Consider the following 18,100-nt stretch of genomic DNA (forward strand, 5'->3'; position numbering starts at 1 on the left):
ACCCAGAAAACAAATAAAGTGGCTTCACCCGCCGCCTCTAGCTCTGCTCTGCGACTGACCACAGAAAGGCGGTTTGTAATCCTTCTCAGTTAGTCCAGTCACCATCCTGCTCGGGTGATATGCATTGAAATGAAAAAAACTTGGTTTTATTTATTAAAAGTTATGTATTGTTTAGCTAATTTAAAGCTATTTAGTGTTTGAGGACAAAAGGTCCTTCAACATGCAGTTCATGGTATGTGCTTAAGGACGTCCCTGGATCAGGGGATCCTGTATGCTGCTTACATACACCATTTAAAAATCTTTGCTAAACTGGAATATGGCAGTCAATGCATTTCCTGATTTCCTCCCCCCCCCCCTTTTTTTTTTCTTTTTTCACCTTTTAGATTGGGGCCAAGGAAGTCTTGAAATATGCCCCAGATTTATTCTTCATATTAAATTGATCGCTAGTCCACAGGATTGTTTCCATTCTGTCCTCATCTGAGTCATTCATGCACATGGTGCATGCAGAGGCCTGGCTGAGTGGCAGTGAACGCAGCCATGCATCATCTATTTGGGCTGGTTTTGGCACAAAAGGACCTTTCACGTGCAGGGGATCTTTTCTCCTTAGAGGATGCTGAAATCGAAGGGAGCCTCTCAGAAGCTCTTGAACAAATAAGAATAATTAGTTCATCTGCGGTAAGTGAAACACTCTCCTTAATAATTTTTTGAGATTAAATGTATTGTATAAATAAAATATTAAAGACAGGGACATAAACAATTTACGTTTCTAAAAAAACTCAAGAGTACTGAGCAAAGTGTAAGATTTAAAAATGTGGTAACCAAATCCAGTTCTCGCTAGCTGGATTTCCTTTAAAGATATTTCAAGTTCATCTTTATTGTAATTTTTATTAAATATTTATATAAGGCATATTAAAGATCAACAGGAGATTACAGGTACACTGTATGTATAGTGTGTATTCTGTTTGCGGCAGAAAGTGTTCTGAATGATTTCACGGCTTTTGGTAAACTCTTTAAAAGTGCTGTCCAAAAAAAAAAAAAGCTCTTTATCCTTCCTGCTTCCAGTCTGCTGAAGGGAAGGGAAAATCTTTTTTGAGCCTTAGGATATTCAATTAGCAACACATACATAGTCTCACAACTGCACTTTTCTAGCACTACATATAGCATGTGATTTTTAGAAATCAGTTTTGGCAATGTGCAAACCTCTGACTCTCAGAGCATTGATCACGGTGTTGCCGGTTGTAACAAGAACGGACTCATCCATCAGGACAGCCACTGTACACTGGCTCTTCTCTTTGGTCATTTCCTTGACAGCAATTACATCTGCACAGTCTTTCAGAACATTAATTAAGTTATTTTGGCCATTGCCTCTGCCGCTTGTGTTGTACTTCCACTCACCTAACTGCAGATTACCAGGAATTTTACACAAATTCCCCCTAATATACTTTTTGAGAGAAAATGCCTGAATTCACTACAAAATATTTTTACAAACACGCCAGTCTGCATTAAGCAGAGCCATCCCCTGCCTCCGAGCTGCTGAGGGCGATTCCCACCAGAGGGCTCTGGAGATCGGGGAGCTGCTCCAGCACTGCCCTGTTCCTACTGTCCGAGCAGACTGGAGTTGACATGTGTTTCTCCCCCAATGTGAGGAGTTTCACAGCAGTGTGGACAGGACCGCTCTGCTCTTCATGTCCATGCACAGCCAGCGACCGTGACTCTCGCCAGGGGTTTGCTCTTGTGCTGTCCCAGCCAGCGGCCGTTAACTTGATCACCTCTTTATCAATAGGTAATCTTATATAAAAGAAAAAGTGTAAGTGTTTTCTTTTTTTAATAAGTGCATGGATTTTTCTGTCACACCAAGCAAAGCTTGTGAATAAAGGAAGAGAATTGCTTTGAGACAGACCCAAACGTCGTAGCATCTGCCTATGATACGCTGTCGTACCACGCTGCAGCCCAGAGCCCCCAGAGCAAACTCTGGAGCTGCGCTTCTGCAAGCTAGTGCTGAACTTGGCTCCAGCCCTTTAAAAATGACCATGCTTTATCTAGCAAAAACAATGACTTTTCGCTGATACTTCAGTCTGTCTTTTATCTTCATTACTTTTTAGGGTGGAATAGCATAGGTTAGACCAAGGGATGGTAACTGTGTATTCTGGGTCTTTTAAGTTATGGTGAAATGCTGCCGTTTCATATTCACGTGGCATCTGTGTCAGCAACTACAGGGGATTACAGGATTTTGTGATAAAGCCTATTTAATTAACTTTTATTCATGTTATTTTGATACTAATTGAAACTAACTGTGTTTACATCAGGAACTTGACATGATATGAAATATTTGGGACCCTGCATTTGGCTGCATATATTGTGGATATAACAATTCCAGCTTCGGTTTTAGGATGGTTATGGGAGAAGAGACCTGTGTGAGTGGTTCTAAGGTGTGCAGCTGCAAGCCCTGGTCAAGAAGGCCATGCTTCAAGACAGACTACTAAAAATCATTTCATAACATAATCCATGCCTTTACAATAATGAGAATTAAGACTTAAAACAGTGAATTGTCTGTGGGATGACTAATTTCTGTGTTTAATCACACTAAGTGTTCGTTGTAAAGGTGGAAGAGAGAAAATGGACACTGGACAGTTACAAAAACTTCGTGTCTTCAGGCTAATTTTGTGGGGTCCTTGAAAAGGATGGGCATTCATTGGCAAATGTCTTTTCGTTTGAACCAGGACTACCAGATCAATGACAATGACCAGGCTGTGGTGGAAATCTGCATCACTCGCATCACCACTGCCATCAGGGAGACGGCGTCCATAGAAAAGCACGGGAAAGCCCTCGTGGCTCTCTGGGAGTCGTGTCTAGAACACAACCTGAAGCCTTCTGGAAAAGATGAGGACACACCACATGCAAAAATTGCGTCCGATATCATGAGCTGTATCTTGCAGGTAAGACTGAGCTGAAAGCAAGGGAGTGTAATGCATTCGTTGGCTATTTGGTTTTATCTTTAAAAATGCAGTTGTACTTTGTTTTCAGAGGGTGCATGGGAGTGGTTGCATTTGTTTAAAACCAAGAATATGACCCCGATCGTTGATGTATATTCTTACATGCATATGGCATCTGTTGCAGGGAATCAAAAGTTTTGGCAGCTTCCTTATCTTTAGAAATGTCTTGACTGTTTAGTGCCAGATTTCATTATCTTAATGCTCCATTAATTCTAAGTATTTGCGTTTCATGTAAGTATTAAAGTGGGAGACATAGGACTATCATTTTCTGTGGTTACAGAAAGATTAATTTGAAAGCATTTAATATCGGGGGGAGGTTATTCTTTCAAATCGTTCTGGAAGGCAGCAAAACGCCAAAAAGAGTTTAATGACATGAAATTTAGGTCATTAGATATGCTGTCAGTAAGAAGGGTCTCCTGTAACATTTTGATTGTAAAAGCTGAGATACGACACAGAAAACTGACTTCTGAACTAAAATCTGATTGCTACTACTCTAAATAGAGGACTAGAAAGAAATTATGCTCTGGCCAGGAATGTTGGAATAATTTCTTAGAATATTTTGCTAAATGTTAGAGGCAGCAACAAGAAGACTGAAAAAGTATTTAAGTCCCAAAAACATTTGGTAGAAGAACAGCTGAAATTGGGTCCTGTTTGAACTCAGTAGTCTATGAACTATTGCTCCCTGTGAATGCAAGACTAAAAAGATGACATCTTAGTATATAGCAGCCTTTTGGGGATAGGAATGGACTATTCCAAGGCTTTCTAAGTAAGTAAGCTGAGGGTGAAAAGCCACTGGAAGGGAAGGGGGAATCTGGTATTAAATCAGGGTGAGTTTGGCAGAGTTTTTTTGGGTTTGTTTGGGGTGGGTGTTTTTTTTGGTTTTGGGGGGTTTCTTGGTCTTTTTTTTTTTTTTTTTTTTTTTTAAAGCCAGGACTGCAGGCAATATCAGTCCTTGTTGGGAAGACACCCATAGAGAAACCTATGTGCACAGTTATCTAAATGGAAGCAGAAATCAGGGTTGTTTCCAGAGTTTCAGCTGTGGGTACAATTCATGGGGACCAGCTCCATGTCAGATGGAGAAACAGTTGCTGTGAGGTGCCTTTCTATACCGACTACTCTGGGGTGATGTTTGCAGTACGTCTGCTGTTTCATAGTTGCTTTCTTTACCTCTGCCTCTTAAATCAGATATGGGGGTTTTTTTGTTCTTTCATTACAAAAATTCAAGCAATAGTGGCACAAGTATGACACTGTCCCATGAAAGGTACTGCTTAGCCCCTTGTAAGATATATTGTTCCATAGGCTTATTGAGATTCCTCATCTAGTTTGGCTGAAAGTGTTTAAAGTCCAAAAGAAAGTGTTTCAGAAAAAATAACATCAATGCTTCAGTGAAATTTTACTTTACAATGGTCAGTTCTGTTTACCCCTGGTCTGTCACTCTGAAGACACACAAAAAAGTGTATTATAGCAAAATGTTAAAAGAAGGAAAAAAAGTCCTTTTCTGAAGCCCAGGTTCTTGTTGATTTTGGTTTGGGAAGCATAGAGGTTTAGTCTAGCCAGGCATTTGGTCAAGACTATGGATGAGGCTTAGCAAGATTTCTTCTGCACTGTGCTGGCATTCCTGAGCCGTGACCCATAAGCTGCACCCCAGCGCAGGGCACAGTACACATCCTGTGAAGGGCAGTGGTACAGCGGGGGGTTGTGTCCCCTCTGCCTTTCTCTGTGAATGACTGGCTTTGGTAGGGACCGCGCTTTCTGATGGGCAACGCGTTCCCGGAGGTGTTGCCTAATCGCCTTTTCTGTCTTGTGTCCCTGGAAGTGAGACAGCAACTGGATTTGGATACTGGTAGCAGCACAGGTTAAACTTTCCAGACGAGAGAATGTAAATTGTAAAATCATATTTTGTTTCTGCAGTACTTTAGAAGTCATATTTCAAGAGAATACTAAAGCGTGCAATGGCTTGTCTAAGCTTTTGGTTTGCGCTGTTGGCAACTGTGTGCCTAAATCAAGGTAGCTCATATCCAGATGTTTTAGGGGTTGCACTGTGTGGCAGATTACTTCAAGAAACGAGTTCACTGAAATGAAATGAGGAAGTTATGAAAGTACATTTACTGCTCCCTGAAACAGAGCTATTATCAGCAAGTTCCTTTGCATAAAAAAAGAAAGAAGGCATAAAATGTGTTTTTATACAAAAGTGAGGGATAGGTGAAGTAGTAATGAATATCTGACAGCTGGGTTGAATCTCGCAGTGAGTTTCTGTTGATATTAGCACTAGGGAGGTCGTCTAGGTTTGCAAACATCACTATATCGTATTATTGAAATCTGTTTTTCATGGTCACCTTCACATTTTCGTAAGTGTGCATTCATGCCCTGATATTTATAATGGGACAAATGAAACCTTTCTCCTTCCATCTGAATTCAAACCTTTTCTTAACTAAGTATTTTATCTTTATTGTAGGAAAAAAAAAAGTTGTTCTTTGGAATTTTCTTAGATCTTTTAAATCATAGTCAGAGGGCCAAACCTTATCTTCCTGTTCTTTCTGCGTGGAGTCCTAGAGTATAACTTGGAGGCAGAGTTTGGCTCCTACTCAGTAGTGCCTCTCAGCCAAATATAATGAGGCATTATGTTGATTTAAACATGCTGCTGCATAAAGCTCTGTTCATTTTAAAGGCTTTTCTCATTAAAGACGCAGTTTTTGGTCATATGGCAGTTGCCACAATGAACCATCTTGACACCCAGGAGTTGCTGCAGCCCCTTCTTCCTTAGGGGCTGGCAGAAAGAGACTGTCCTGGAGCGGCTGCAGGACTCCACTGCTTGGCAGGTCTCTGTTGCAATGAAAAATCCTCATAGCCGGTTAAACTTGCCTCTTTTGCATTGGTTGAGTAGCACAATGCAGCCTTAATTAGGGTCAGTCCTGCTCTCCATGAGGCTAATGGCAAAGACAGTTACTGCTGATGGAGGCAGAGCTGGCCTAGGAAGCAATGTAGCAGGGTATATGGAAAAATAGATTTGTTTTTTCTCAGGTCTAAATTTATTTTTTTCAGTGCTGCTCCAGAATGAGCATGTGTTAAGTCTGGACTGCCTTTCTTTGCACTATTTTATTGCTTTCTGAAACATCTGGGTTCCAGTAGTTGCCTGTGATTTCAGATGCTAATTAAATATAATCATATTGCAGGATTATTTTCAAAAACAATGATGTACTCCAGTTTCAAAGAGATGTTCAAAACTGAGTGAAGATGAGAGAAAAGCACTGATTAAGGAGGCTCCAGACAGAATGTAGGTCCTCAGTTACACATAAACATATCCTACTAGTTTCAAGGGCAGTTGTATATGGGAACTTAATGGGCAATAGATGTGTATAGTCTGTGCACACAATTTCATGTATACAGGTAGTTGCAGAAAACCTTTTCTGAACTTAATGTCAAAACTTCAGTGTATGTGCAGATACCCCTGAGATCACTGAAGCCTGGTGCCGTTTTGAGTACAGAAGTTAGCTGTCTTGAAAAATTTCAGTTGACCCCGATGTACAGAGAAATGGACTGGAGTTTAAGAAAGGAAATCTAAATTATTATTAGAGGAAATTTGATGATCAATACTAAAGCTATTACCCTGTAAGCAAGTCTCCCAGTACACTTACTCATGTGTACTCTTTTCCTCATTTGACCAGTTTGCCTTTGATTTAGTCCCAGTTTAGCATGAGATCCTGTTCTGGGAATAGGGGAGTCCTTTCTTCACGTGGTCCCTGCCAGCACAAAGATAGGCCAGAACTCGGAGCAGTAACACACTTCGGTTTAGATGAGGGAAGCTGTGACTTGTGCTGGGGAAGATTTACCCACGCTTGAAATTAAGCTTCTCTGAGCCCTGACTCTGTGCCTGCACATTGGGCTGCCCTGCTTGGGGCTGGACATCGGAGTGGGGCAGGTCACTGCGATGCAGGAGTGACAGGCAGCAATGCATCTCTTACTGCAGGGAGCACTATTTACCAGTCAGCAGCGCGAGTGACTGCTCTGAGGTGTTTCCTATGCTTTGGGATGAAAATTACCTATCCTGTGTGGATGATGCATACAGCTTCTGCTGTCTTCTCTGAGAGCACCAAACACAAAATATCTTCTTAGAAATGTTACAGCAGTTAACATTTAACTAGTGCACTTAATATCGTGGTTTTTCCTCTTGCGGAAGATAAAAATAGGTGCGTTATTAGCATCTCCTGGTGCAGTACTTTTAAATTTCCTTACTCGCTCCTTTGAAGTCTGCCTTCAGTGGTGTTACCAAAACATAACCTTTCTTGACATGTTTTTTGCCTTTTTTTTCCCCTTGTTGTTTTGATTTTTGTTTTTCTACTCTGATCAGCATGAGACTTTATTTTAATGATTTTTTTTCAGCTGCTTATTTTTCAGTGGTTTTTCATGTTTTTACAGAATTACAATCGACCTCCAGTAATGGCCTTAGCTGTCCCAGTGGCGGTGAAATTTCTTCAGAGGGGCAATAAGGAACTGTGCAGGAACATGTCAAGTTATTTATCCTTGGCTGCAATCGCTAAAGCAGATCTGCTGGCTGATCACACAGACACCATTGTCAGAAGTGTCCTTCAAGGTAGGAACACACTGAGATTTTGGATTTAGTCCTGCAGCGTGCCCACAGTTAGATTAGTTAGGCTGTATTAGGCATATATACAAACAAACGCTTTGTAAGTAAAAACATGTATGAGGCATGTATGTATAAAGCATACATATGGACATATCTATAAACGTGATAAAACATGTTAGACACAATCTAATTGCAGACTATATCAAGGAAGACCTTTCAAGAATACGTGACTTTACTGAACCTTGTTGACTATGGAAGTTTCATTATAGATTGGATGACCCATAGGGCAGGAAATACATCTATACTTGTTAGTGTACCGTAATAACAGACTTCAAATCATAAGCCATGATATGAGACACTAGTTACTGGGCTCTTACCCTTTCTATTAGTGTCATTGGCAATACTCCAAAATATAAATGGGGATGAAATGAATCCCATTCTGTGGCAAAATAGTCAGATGTAAGATATAAAAACTTTGTAGTGGTTCTTTAATTTTGCCTACATTTATTAGCTTTACAGAGAATATTGTTGCTAAACTCTGTGCATTTTACTTTTGTGGTTTAAAAAGCCAGAAATATTCATACCTCTACAAAAGGAAGTCCGATTTAGTTGAAGTAGTAAATCTCTCAGTATTTGTTGCAATACAGTACTGCTGCAGTAGCAAAATCACTGTTTGCTTTTCTTCAAGTACAGATAATAGCAATAAGTAGCAATAGCTGTCTAATTATTCCAAGAACATTGTTATGAAGATGTTAAGCCCTCAAATTAAACGTGTGCGTTCTGTATTTATTAAAAAATATAAATGGAGTGTAGTTATTTTTAGGCGTTTTATGGACGGATAGCTAAACTAGAAAGTAATTTTGTCGTTAAGATATTATGGTAAGAGTTTGCATATTTCTGTCTACTTTGTTTAAGGACAAATGTGTGAGAAATATGATAAATGATAAATATGTATGAGCTATGTGATAATACTTGAGTAGAGTCCAAGAACAGAATATTGCTAACAACTTACAAAGCCAATGGATAATTCTTTTAAGACCTGTGACGTTAGTATTTATGTGTTAACGTTGTGCATTACCACTTGTAATGCAGTGCTATTAACAGAAAGAAATAAAGTGAAACAGGTTTTATGGTATAATCATAGGTTTAGGAAAAGTGATTAACATCCACAACTGAAGGTTTCATCATGACTGCTCCTGCTCGTTTTTGTGTATTTATGTTATTCTACCAGCAGATGTTGCTGTGGACATCAGATTTGGAAATTCCAGGCTGGAAGAGGGCACTCTGAATAAGCAAAGTGCTCTGTTTTGCATACTGGTGTAATTGCACTGTACATAATTTGTATTTCGGGCATGAAAAGGTTGGTTTGCAGCAGGCTAAGAACCGTGCTTAAAGATTGAGTGTTTGCTGAAGGGAGAAGGGAAGCAAGAGGGTAAGCTGCTAAGGATGGATTTACAAAGCAGTGCGGAGACAAAGGGCCTTGTTCTGGTGCTGCACAGACGGGGCTCAGCCTAATGGCACCAGTGAGACTGATAGCAGACTTTGGCCCGTTGCCTGCGAGTGTTTGAGAGCTAACTGGATTTTTTGATTACTTGGGGCAACTGTTTGGCTGCATAATCGGTTTCTTATCTTATTAGCTAAAAAAGAGCTCTTTAGAAAGAGTGTTTAACTACTCTGTTCCAGTGTGAACTCAGCTTCTAAACATGCAAATGTCTGTACCGTGCCCGCGATGCTGACAGGCCCTGTGCTGACAACTTCCATCAGCATAAGGGATCAGGCAGATTTATTCCTGTTTCCAGGGGACAGCAGCAAAACTACCCTGCAGTCGTTGCTGTAATCTGAGTGTCCCACGGCTGCTCCACCTTCCAGAGGAGCTCAGGCAAGGGATGTGAACGTTGCATTCAGCAGTGGCTTGTTAGAGAGCAGAACTGGGCTCAGCAATGTACTCCAGGCATGCATGTCTTGTGCTTGCTCCTTCATTCCTATGTTGGCAGTGCGAGAGCAGGATCGCAGTGGCTTTTCTGTACTTGGAGCCCAAACTCCCCCAAAATACTATTTACTTAGTGTTTTCCAAACAAGCAAAGTAGCTATGGACAAAGAAAAATACAGTTAAGCTAGGAAGAAAAGAGAGAAGCGTGCTGATGGAGGTGACTTGTGGCGGTGGGCAGGAGGGGACTAGACTGTGGGAAAGCTTTGCTGGTCCACAGAGGTGATAAAGGAAGAGCAAAGCAATTGGAAAGAGGAGAGTTTGCCAGCTGAGTCAGCGAGAATGAAAAGAATGGCTTTGCATTTGGTCATCTGCCAAACCAGAACAGAGATAGGAAAAGACTACTTCCAAGACAAAGCATTTCAGGTATGAGGTACAGTAAGAAAAGGAGCCAGGAAGGACTTCTGGTAATCTTTTTGAGGATTTTGCTTTTTTTGCTGCATTTCACGGACATTTGTTTTCATTTAATGGAGGGCACTGTATGGAAAGAGGATTTGAGAGCGGTTTTGCCCTTGCACAATGTTGGGATCTCAAGTGTTTTTCTTAACTCTGAAGAACTGTTTTCTGGCTGACAGCAGATGAACAGAGGTAATATTTCATTGTTCTGTAGTTAAGGTTATTTGCAGATATTATTTAGTAAGGGATTTTTTGTGGTGCTTACTACTAAACATTTATAATTTAGAAACATTTTTATTGCAGTGCAATAGGGGAAATTCCAGCAATCGGAGCAGTTATTTTTACCTTAAATAAACAGTGTTGCCAAAACTTTGGAGTAGATCATACAACTTTAGCTATGAAGCACAACTCCCTTGAATGGCATAGTAAAGTGGAAATTACCTTGTCATAGCTTTTTCTTACAATTTTTGTATCGTGGAAGGAAGGATCTGTTAGCTGCGTCGTATTCAGGAATAAGCTATAGCAGCAACATGTCACGCAACTTTTCAAAGTGCGTTTTTAGGACATCTGTAGAGAATGAGAAAGAGAAACATGTGAATAGAGCAGAAGGGTGGGCTGCTTCCAGTGGAAATAAGAATTGCTTTGAATAAGGCATTCTCCATGAAAACTTGTTTGGAGGCTTCAACAGGTAGTGAATAATCGTTCTTGTCATAAATGGTTACATATCCAGCGAATAACTATTCATCATTGTCTACTTCTGCTCTGTTTTCTACACACAAATCACCACCAGCGTCTTGGCTCTCTGCATCTGCTTCTAATGCACTGTATCCAGCGCTATGTTTTTATTGGATTTTGGATAAGCTTGTGACTGCGAGAGAAAGCCGCTGCCAAACAAGTTGGTTACTTTGGATATCTAAATGTATCTTAAAACTGGGTATGTCCTTCTTGGATGGCCCCTTATTTGGGGGTGTCTCAAAACCAATCCTTCCTTCTGCCTCCAAGTGCCATGCTAGCACAGCCTCAGGTCAACACACGTGTGTCAGGATGTCAAAGCGTCTCTTCTGTACAAGCGACCATGTCCACGTGGGATAACTCCTAGAGTGGCAGATCCTTGCACATGGCAGCATTCACAAGAGGGATTGTTATCATGATGGGCCTTTAAAGCCGTCTCTGGCTAAAGCTTGGATTTCGGTCCTCTGAGGGTCTCTGTATGAGATGTTGACATTTGTGTTCATTTTCTATTAGCAGCTAAAACTGGGTGGTTCAAAAGGTGGAAAAATTCCCAATTAGTACGTACTTTCAGAATTTCAGTTCATGAGAAGCATGGAAAGTTTTAGTTTAGTAAAGTATCTTTATTTATAGAACAACTTTACAAAAATAATTTCAATAAAATTATTACAAAGTCAATTTACAATATAATACAGCTGCATTTTCTCAAAATGTAACATCAGATTATGATGGGGGATATTACTTTTATATGTTAGGTCAATCCGTGGCATAAATAATGCTTTAAACAAGGAGCTAGTTTTGTTATAGTCTAGAAATTACTAACAACGATTAATAAACAACACATTTCTTGGCTTACGTGGTTCCTCTGTACAATTCACATTAGCACTATAAAAACCAATGACTGGAGGAGCCGGGAAGATGCGCAGCCTTGTGTCTGTTATACAGAGACTGGTCAGCCGGGTACCCGATGTGTTTGCTGCAGCAGGGATGCCAGGAGCACCATTCGGCTCCGAAATGTCCACAGTGGCACTTTCATCAGAAAACACTATGCTAGAGAGACAGCAGTCGTCTGACCTCAGGAACAGCTTTTCCAATGTCACACCTTGATGTGGTTTTTTTTCAGTGTTTTGCCAAAACAGCAGGCAGAGATCAATTCCCGTCTCCACAGTACCTCATTTTGTAAACTTGCAATGCTAATCTTCCTTGGGAATTCGAGAGATGTGGGCTCCTACGGTACCTATTGGCGTTCAGCTCTTCATGAAATATGTTCTCTGCTTCAGAAACTGCCTTGCCAGAATTTAAGAAACGTACTGGGCTCCTCCGTATGGCAAAACTTCTGTGACTCCCCACCCGATGATGTTGCCCCTGATACTGCACGCGTCTTCTCCGCTCTGCCCTGCTATCTCTTTGGCACTGAGCACTCTGTCCCACATGTTAAAACCAGTTAGTTTTCCAGAGAAGGCTAAAGCTTCGTCAAATCCACCTCCAACGCAGCAGCCGTTCTTTTCTTGACCGATCTGCAAAATCCCTCCATCTGGAACGGTGTGAGCGTCGGCAATGTCCGAGGCAGTGGCTGCGAGCTCTCCCTTCACCCACAGAGTTGCAGATCCATTCTCTGAACTCCAGGTGCTGCAGAGATGGATCCACTTCCCAGGAACAACTACATTTTTGACAGCCAACTTGTGCTGGTCACTGCCAACAACAAGCACTGCAGACTCCCGGCTGAGATAAAGCTGAATTTCATATGGATTTAACTTGGTTCCATAGGAGAAGACAATAGTTTTGTCCAAAGCCTCAGTCACCTTGATCCAGATACAAGCAGTAAAGGAGTGAAGGGTCATTCCAGCAGTTGGGTGAACGCTCCCAAATATCTTTTTCGAACGCATGGGGAATAGAATTGCTGTTTCACACCCTGAAAAAGTTAGAAAGATTGTTAGGTAAATAAAAACTGGTCTATTTGTACAGGCACAGTTAGGACCCTTGACATATGCTCACTCCTGGGCTTCTCATAAGGGAGCTGAGAGCTCAGCTTATCCAGTGGGACGTAGAGTGCTTTGAAGAACCTGTCAGATCTGATGGATGAATTTGCCAAACACCGTGGCAATGGGCATTAGCCCCATTAGGGGCTAATCAGGCTGCAGGAACAAGGTTTGGCTCTTCCCTCGCTGCTAAAAGTAGTGTATTTTATAGTCCTGGGCCATGCAAAGTGACATTTAGGATTAACGCTGCCTGTCTGCCCTGGTGCTTGCCTTGGGAAGTTAGGCTTCCCTGTGGGCAGGTGCCTTCTGCTCTGGCGTGCCTCCCAGGAGAGCTTCTCTTTTGCTGGCTCACCTAGAGAAATTAGCACTTTACATTAGGTAAGTTTGTCGGGTAGTCCTCTCTCTGTTTCATTTACATCTTGTTTTAGCCTCCGTGTTCTTTTTCAGTGTGGAGTGATGAAAACAGCAACGTTATGGTGAGCGAATTCACTCAGTGATCTATCAACGGCGGGTTTAGGTACCGTGCCGTTCCTGGGATACGGTGCGAGGCTGCTGCCGCGGCTGGAGGAACAGAGCCGCCGGGTCGTTGTGTCACGAGCAGTTATGCAGTGTCCTGCGGTTGTCCCGTGGATAACTGGGCAGCAGAGGAAAAGGGGACAGGGGCTACCGAAAAGCAGGTGCAAGGAGCGTTGGCAGAAGCGTGCTGAGATGTGTGTGTTTGTTTATTATAATGACTCCCTTTTCTGACCCTGCCTTTAGGCCTATCAGTCAGTAATTTTCACGTGCATTGGTTAAGCATGGGAAATGTATAAGATGACTGATTTTTAAAACAGTTCGTCTCTCATCTCCAATTAATAAATATGTTGATAATAGAAATCAGATTAGTTAAAAGCACTAACAGAAGTTTATGAAACTTAGAAAAGTAACTGATGATCACTAAACCCAAGCCATTTTTGGTATTCTATGTACTGTTCCCTAGTTGTATATAACTTAATATTCTAAGCAACATAGGGGAAAAAGCAGCCCCCTTCTACAATTAAGCTGGTTCATTTCCTGTTTAAACAAGCTAGAGGATCTAAAATGTGTGTGGAAATTTCTGCTTCGGTGAATGAAGGACTCTTTGTGTCCTCCAGGATTGCGCTGCTGTGTTACTTCATGGACTGCTTCCTTTCAACTTTGAACAGATTTTACATTTCTTCGTTGGCCTTTTTGAGGAGGGGCAGGAGCAGCGAGCAACTGTTGGTGATACTCCTTAAAATGCTTCTTAGGAACACTATTGTGAAAGAGCTTTTAATTAGCAAGCTTTCAGGCTTTATTATCAAGGCCTAAACAAAATTAAAACCAGCCTCACTGAAGAACAAAAAGTGTGATTAGAAAATCCCTCAAGAGTATGGCTGGCAGTAATTCAAGATGTGAGAAATTAAAGTCAGTTGCTAAAAATTCCCTTGAAAAAAAATTTCCAGAGAGAGGCAGTGGAAGTACTTAAAATGTATCTTCTAAATTAAAAAAATAAGAACATTTAATATAAAACCGTGTAGGAACTAGTGGAAATAATCTGGATTTCCACTAATGACACTGAGATCCTTAATGCTGATCAAGTTTTTTTTACTCTCACCTAGTGCAGCGTAACTGACTGCGAGGCTGGCCGAGTTACAGGAGAGAGATAAAGAATGAGATCATGCTTTCTGGAAGGCAAGATTCATGTGTTTGGGAAAAAAAGGAATATGCTGTAAGATCTACTCCCAGTACACAAAGATTACTAAAGTGTTGCGATAATTAAAGGAGTAAAAGCAATTTATTTATAAAGCTGAATCCATGAAAGGATAGAGTCATGTTAGACTGTAAAACGCTTTGATGTAAACTATTGTTATATTGTGTTTGTATTGTAATAGGCTTGTCTAAGTTGTTGCCTTTGCTTTAGCAGTTACAAGGAGCGATCGTTCTTGCTCACCTGTGTAAGAGCTTACGCTGGTGGTGTTGCTGAGGGTCCCTGGCAAGGCTGGGGTAACTGCACCCCTAACTTCCTATTCACACACACCAGCGGGATGCTGCGAGTGTAGATTTCTGTGAGGTTTTTAAGCTGCAGTAACTTACATTCGTGGAAAACATGGTCATTAAAGGCATGTCAACATTTAGAGGACACGCAGTGATAGCTATCTGGTAGGCAGAGTTATATTCAACGTAGCTATATTGTGCATGTAGCAATTTTGCACCCACACTTTAAATAGATGGGGGTCTGCTCTGCCATGCCCAAGTTGCTGTAGCTGCTTTTTGGGTGTCATATTACAGCGCACAGAAAAACTGAGATGAAATTTGAGATATGAGCTCATCTTTCTATGGCCACCTCACTGGCTGACCAATGCAAACATTTTGGAAGGGGAAAAAAACCAAAACCAACAATATCACAGTGTTACTAATTTTTCCATGCTTGAGGAAATATTCTGTCCTGACAGTTGCATGCAGTGAATGTGCCCTCCCTGCTGCGGGAAGCGTGCTTAGCTGGTTGACTTCAGCAGCATGTCCTCGGATCTGGCTCTGCTCTTGGGCAGTTGGAGTTGGTGAGGAGACAACATTTAGTTTAGGAAGAGGAAGGAGTGGGTACATGCATGAAGAGAACAGGAGAGCTCAATGACTAGTGCGTATGCGTAGGAGTTACCAGCTGGGAAGGTAAAAGGTGAGAGAACATAATTTGTGTGTTTAAAATACGTTTGCTGTTCTCTGGCAACTGTTTTGATCTGGGAGAGCCTGCAGGAGGTGGGATCCTAGCTAGCTTTGCCCTGTGTAAGGACTTTGATTAAACCCTTCTTTGATCCCAGGTTTGAAAAGCTCAGCGCCTCTTTTTCGAGAACAGTTAATGAGTTTCCTCCCTGTATGTACAGACTGCTCAAAGCTGCTGTGCTGTTCGTAAGACTGCTTTGGAGTCATGTGCAGAGGAAGGTGCTTAAGAGGGCTGTTTGTAGGATGTCTATTTGGACAGGCCCACCAAAGGGAGCTCTCCAGTAAAGCATAGCGCACGTGGACTTACCTGCTGGCAGTAAGTGCTGAGCTGCCCATTTCTGCGATGCCTTCAGTTCAGCTCTGGTTTGCTGTAGCTCTTTCCACAGAGAGTTCAAAATGAGATTGTCTCCTCTGGTGGGACTGAATTTATCCTGCTGAAAAGCTGTCTCCTGAGCCTCCGCCTCAGACCTCCTCAGCCAAGCGCTTTCCAGCCAGCCAAGCCTGCTGGACATGTTGTGGCTCAGCAGCAGAACTTGCTCAAGAACCTTTCCTTGCTCAGACTCGCGAAGCCTCTTGGCTTCTTCAGCTTGATCACTGTTCCTCACAAGCGCCTGCTCTACCTGTGACATGATGTGGGAGGTGACTTTCTCGACCGCAGCGGTGAAGGTGCCCGCGAGGTTGGTGGTGAGCTGGCTCAGCTCTGCTTTCAGGGTCTGCAGGTCCACCTTCAGGATCTCGTCCATCGCCTGCAGCATCATGTTCTCTTTCATCTGCGAGTTCTCGAGCATGATGAAGAGCTTGTCCCACTCGGTGTGCTCTCGCTGGCAGTCGCACGAAACAGCTGGAATGGAAGATACAGATGTTGCTATTCCTTTGTACTTACATTTTTAAACAGAGGGAGTATTTGACAAAATCTGGCTCTGTGCAAGGCTTACATGCTCTAGACTGTCAGTGTGTTTCCCTCTATATCAAAACAGAAAAGTATAGTAGTGTGTATTATAGCAATTCTAAAACTAAGTGTCATCAGCAGTCTTTTGCAGGAAAACTGAAAAATAAGGAGCATAAAGCAAATTCCAAGGCACACCATCCAAGTGCTTTAGCATTTGCTGTCCATAATAATCTACTGGTACAAGCACATGCTTCTTCCTCTGAAAAAAAAATTCGTAATAACTGTTACAAGAGCTAGGCAACAAAGAATGCAATTCTGCACTTAACACAAATTTAGTTTAAATCTACTTACTTTCCTCAGTACCAAGAACTGGACCTTCGATTTCATTATCCAGATTCACATACATGAGATCATAGTCATCATCTTCATCCAGAACAGAAACAGAAGCCCTGAAAACACAGAACAGCATAAGCAGAGAAAGTATTTCTTGGGGCAGCATTCTCTAGCTGCTTCCTGAAAATAGCTGGGCTGTCTGGAGCTGAAGTCCAAGTCAGACTTCTGCAGAGACAAGACTGCGAGTGAGACGCAGCGAGCCCCTAATAAATGCTCCGAGCGCCTCAGCTTGAATGAATGAGCAGCGCTAGTGCCAGTGTTGTAATAAGAGCACTTCTGACTGTTGGTTTTGGCCGAGAGGAGAAGGGGGCGTGCAGCTTGCTCAATTCCAGCCTTGCAGGTTTGCACTGGGGGGAGATGTACTGACTCGCAGAGGGGAAGAAACGGGGAAAGCTGCTCTTGCGAGCTGCCGCTTCCCCTCCGAGAGCAGATTGCTGTAACGTGCAGCAATGCGAGGGTGAGAGGGGGTGAAATCACTTGGAGTTCGCTGCCTACAAGCACTGGCTGCATCGGTTGTGTTGTTTTGTGTTATTTGTTGAAAAGAAAGTGTTCTCTGCAAACTCATTTTGCAGTTGGTATGTGCCAGGGCTCCGGAGGGGATTGGTAGAAAAATAAACATACCTGGAGTTGGTTTGGATACACGTCTATGGTTTAACCTAAATATTGTAGCTTTTTTTGATAGTTACGTATAAAAACTTCTATTGCATACTAACAGTTTACTGCTTTAAGCAATAAAGGAGAACTCATAAAGACAGCTTGTTAGAGTTTTGCTTTTCTAGTCCTAATTACCAATAACAACAACATAACTATGTGGATAATACGTTACTGCTAGTATCTTGTTTCGGGAACATGTTTCTGTTAACTTTGAAAAAACACAACAAGGCACTCTTGGATTAGACATTAATCTAGTGCTAAGTATTATTGTTATTGGTGTTAATCTGTTTTAAATTCTGAAAAGCTTATCAGTTCAATGGGCCATTAATTATTTCAGAGATGCATTGCTTAGGTGAGATTAGGGGTAATATGGTACAAATTATATATTGGCTATGAAATATTCAGAGACTAGCAGAAAAACCTAACATAATTGCATCTAACTTGCAATCTGTGTTCCCTTTCCATTTGAGTCTCTGGTTTAGCCCCTTATCGCTGTACACAGGAGTGTGTAAAGAGGGCCCTGTGCTTCTGTTCTTGCTCATTCTTCCTCCGACACCTGGGCCACGAGTGGGAGCTGTGGCTGTACGAGGTAGCAGAGTCGGTGTGCGTGGCCTCAACCACTGCCCGCACCTGCAGCGGGGACCAGGAAGCACTTTGCAGGTGTTGCCTTTTGCTGAGGAGGCAGGTAAGGCTGGAGCTGCCTGCTCCCCGGCTCCTCCAGGCTTGCTCCACACACCCAGGGCAGCCCGCGGCTCCGGGGGCCGCAGAAGGCTGCTG

The 18,100-nt window shown here is 42.1% G+C and overlaps 2 protein-coding genes across 3 annotated transcripts in view; one reads left to right on the forward strand and one right to left on the reverse strand.

The window, feature by feature from the left end:
- The first annotated feature begins 225 nt into the window (after positions 1–225).
- The window catches only part of VEPH1 (ventricular zone expressed PH domain containing 1), an 82,113-nt gene continuing 64,238 nt past the window's right edge, over positions 226–18,100 (forward strand). For both annotated transcript variants that reach the window (XM_075157670.1, XM_075157671.1), the window contains exons 1-3: positions 226–675; positions 2,721–2,936; positions 7,410–7,584. In XM_075157670.1, the coding sequence (XP_075013771.1) occupies positions 538–675; positions 2,721–2,936; positions 7,410–7,584 (529 nt within the window). In that variant the 5' untranslated portion in view covers positions 226–537. The remainder of the gene's footprint in view (positions 676–2,720; positions 2,937–7,409; positions 7,585–18,100) is intronic.
- On the reverse strand, positions 11,302–16,904 carry PTX3 (pentraxin 3). The gene is made up of 3 exons (XM_075157669.1): positions 16,628–16,904; positions 15,695–16,228; positions 11,302–12,602 (listed from the first exon to the last, which is right to left on the reverse strand). Exons 1-3 carry the CDS (start codon positions 16,773–16,775, stop codon positions 11,989–11,991), a joined length of 1,296 nt encoding a protein of 431 aa, XP_075013770.1. The 5' UTR covers positions 16,776–16,904; the 3' UTR covers positions 11,302–11,988.

This window comes from Calonectris borealis, chromosome 9, assembly GCF_964195595.1.
Source record: "Calonectris borealis chromosome 9, bCalBor7.hap1.2, whole genome shotgun sequence".
NCBI classification, from domain to species: domain Eukaryota; kingdom Metazoa; phylum Chordata; class Aves; order Procellariiformes; family Procellariidae; genus Calonectris; species Calonectris borealis.

Excerpts from the sequence above, each read along its gene's own strand:
- PTX3 (XM_075157669.1), bottom strand. The coding sequence starts at position 16,775 with ATGCTGCCCCAAGAAATACTTTCTCTGCTTATGCTGTTCTGTGTTTTC. Across the intron at positions 16,229-16,627 it reads AGTTCTTGGTACTGAGGAAA|CTGTTTCGTGCGACTGCCAG; the intron begins GTAAGTAGATTT and ends CTTCCATTCCAG. Across the intron at positions 12,603-15,694 it reads TCAGCACTTACTGCCAGCAG|GGTGTGAAACAGCAATTCTA; the intron begins GTAAGTCCACGT and ends TAACTTTTTCAG.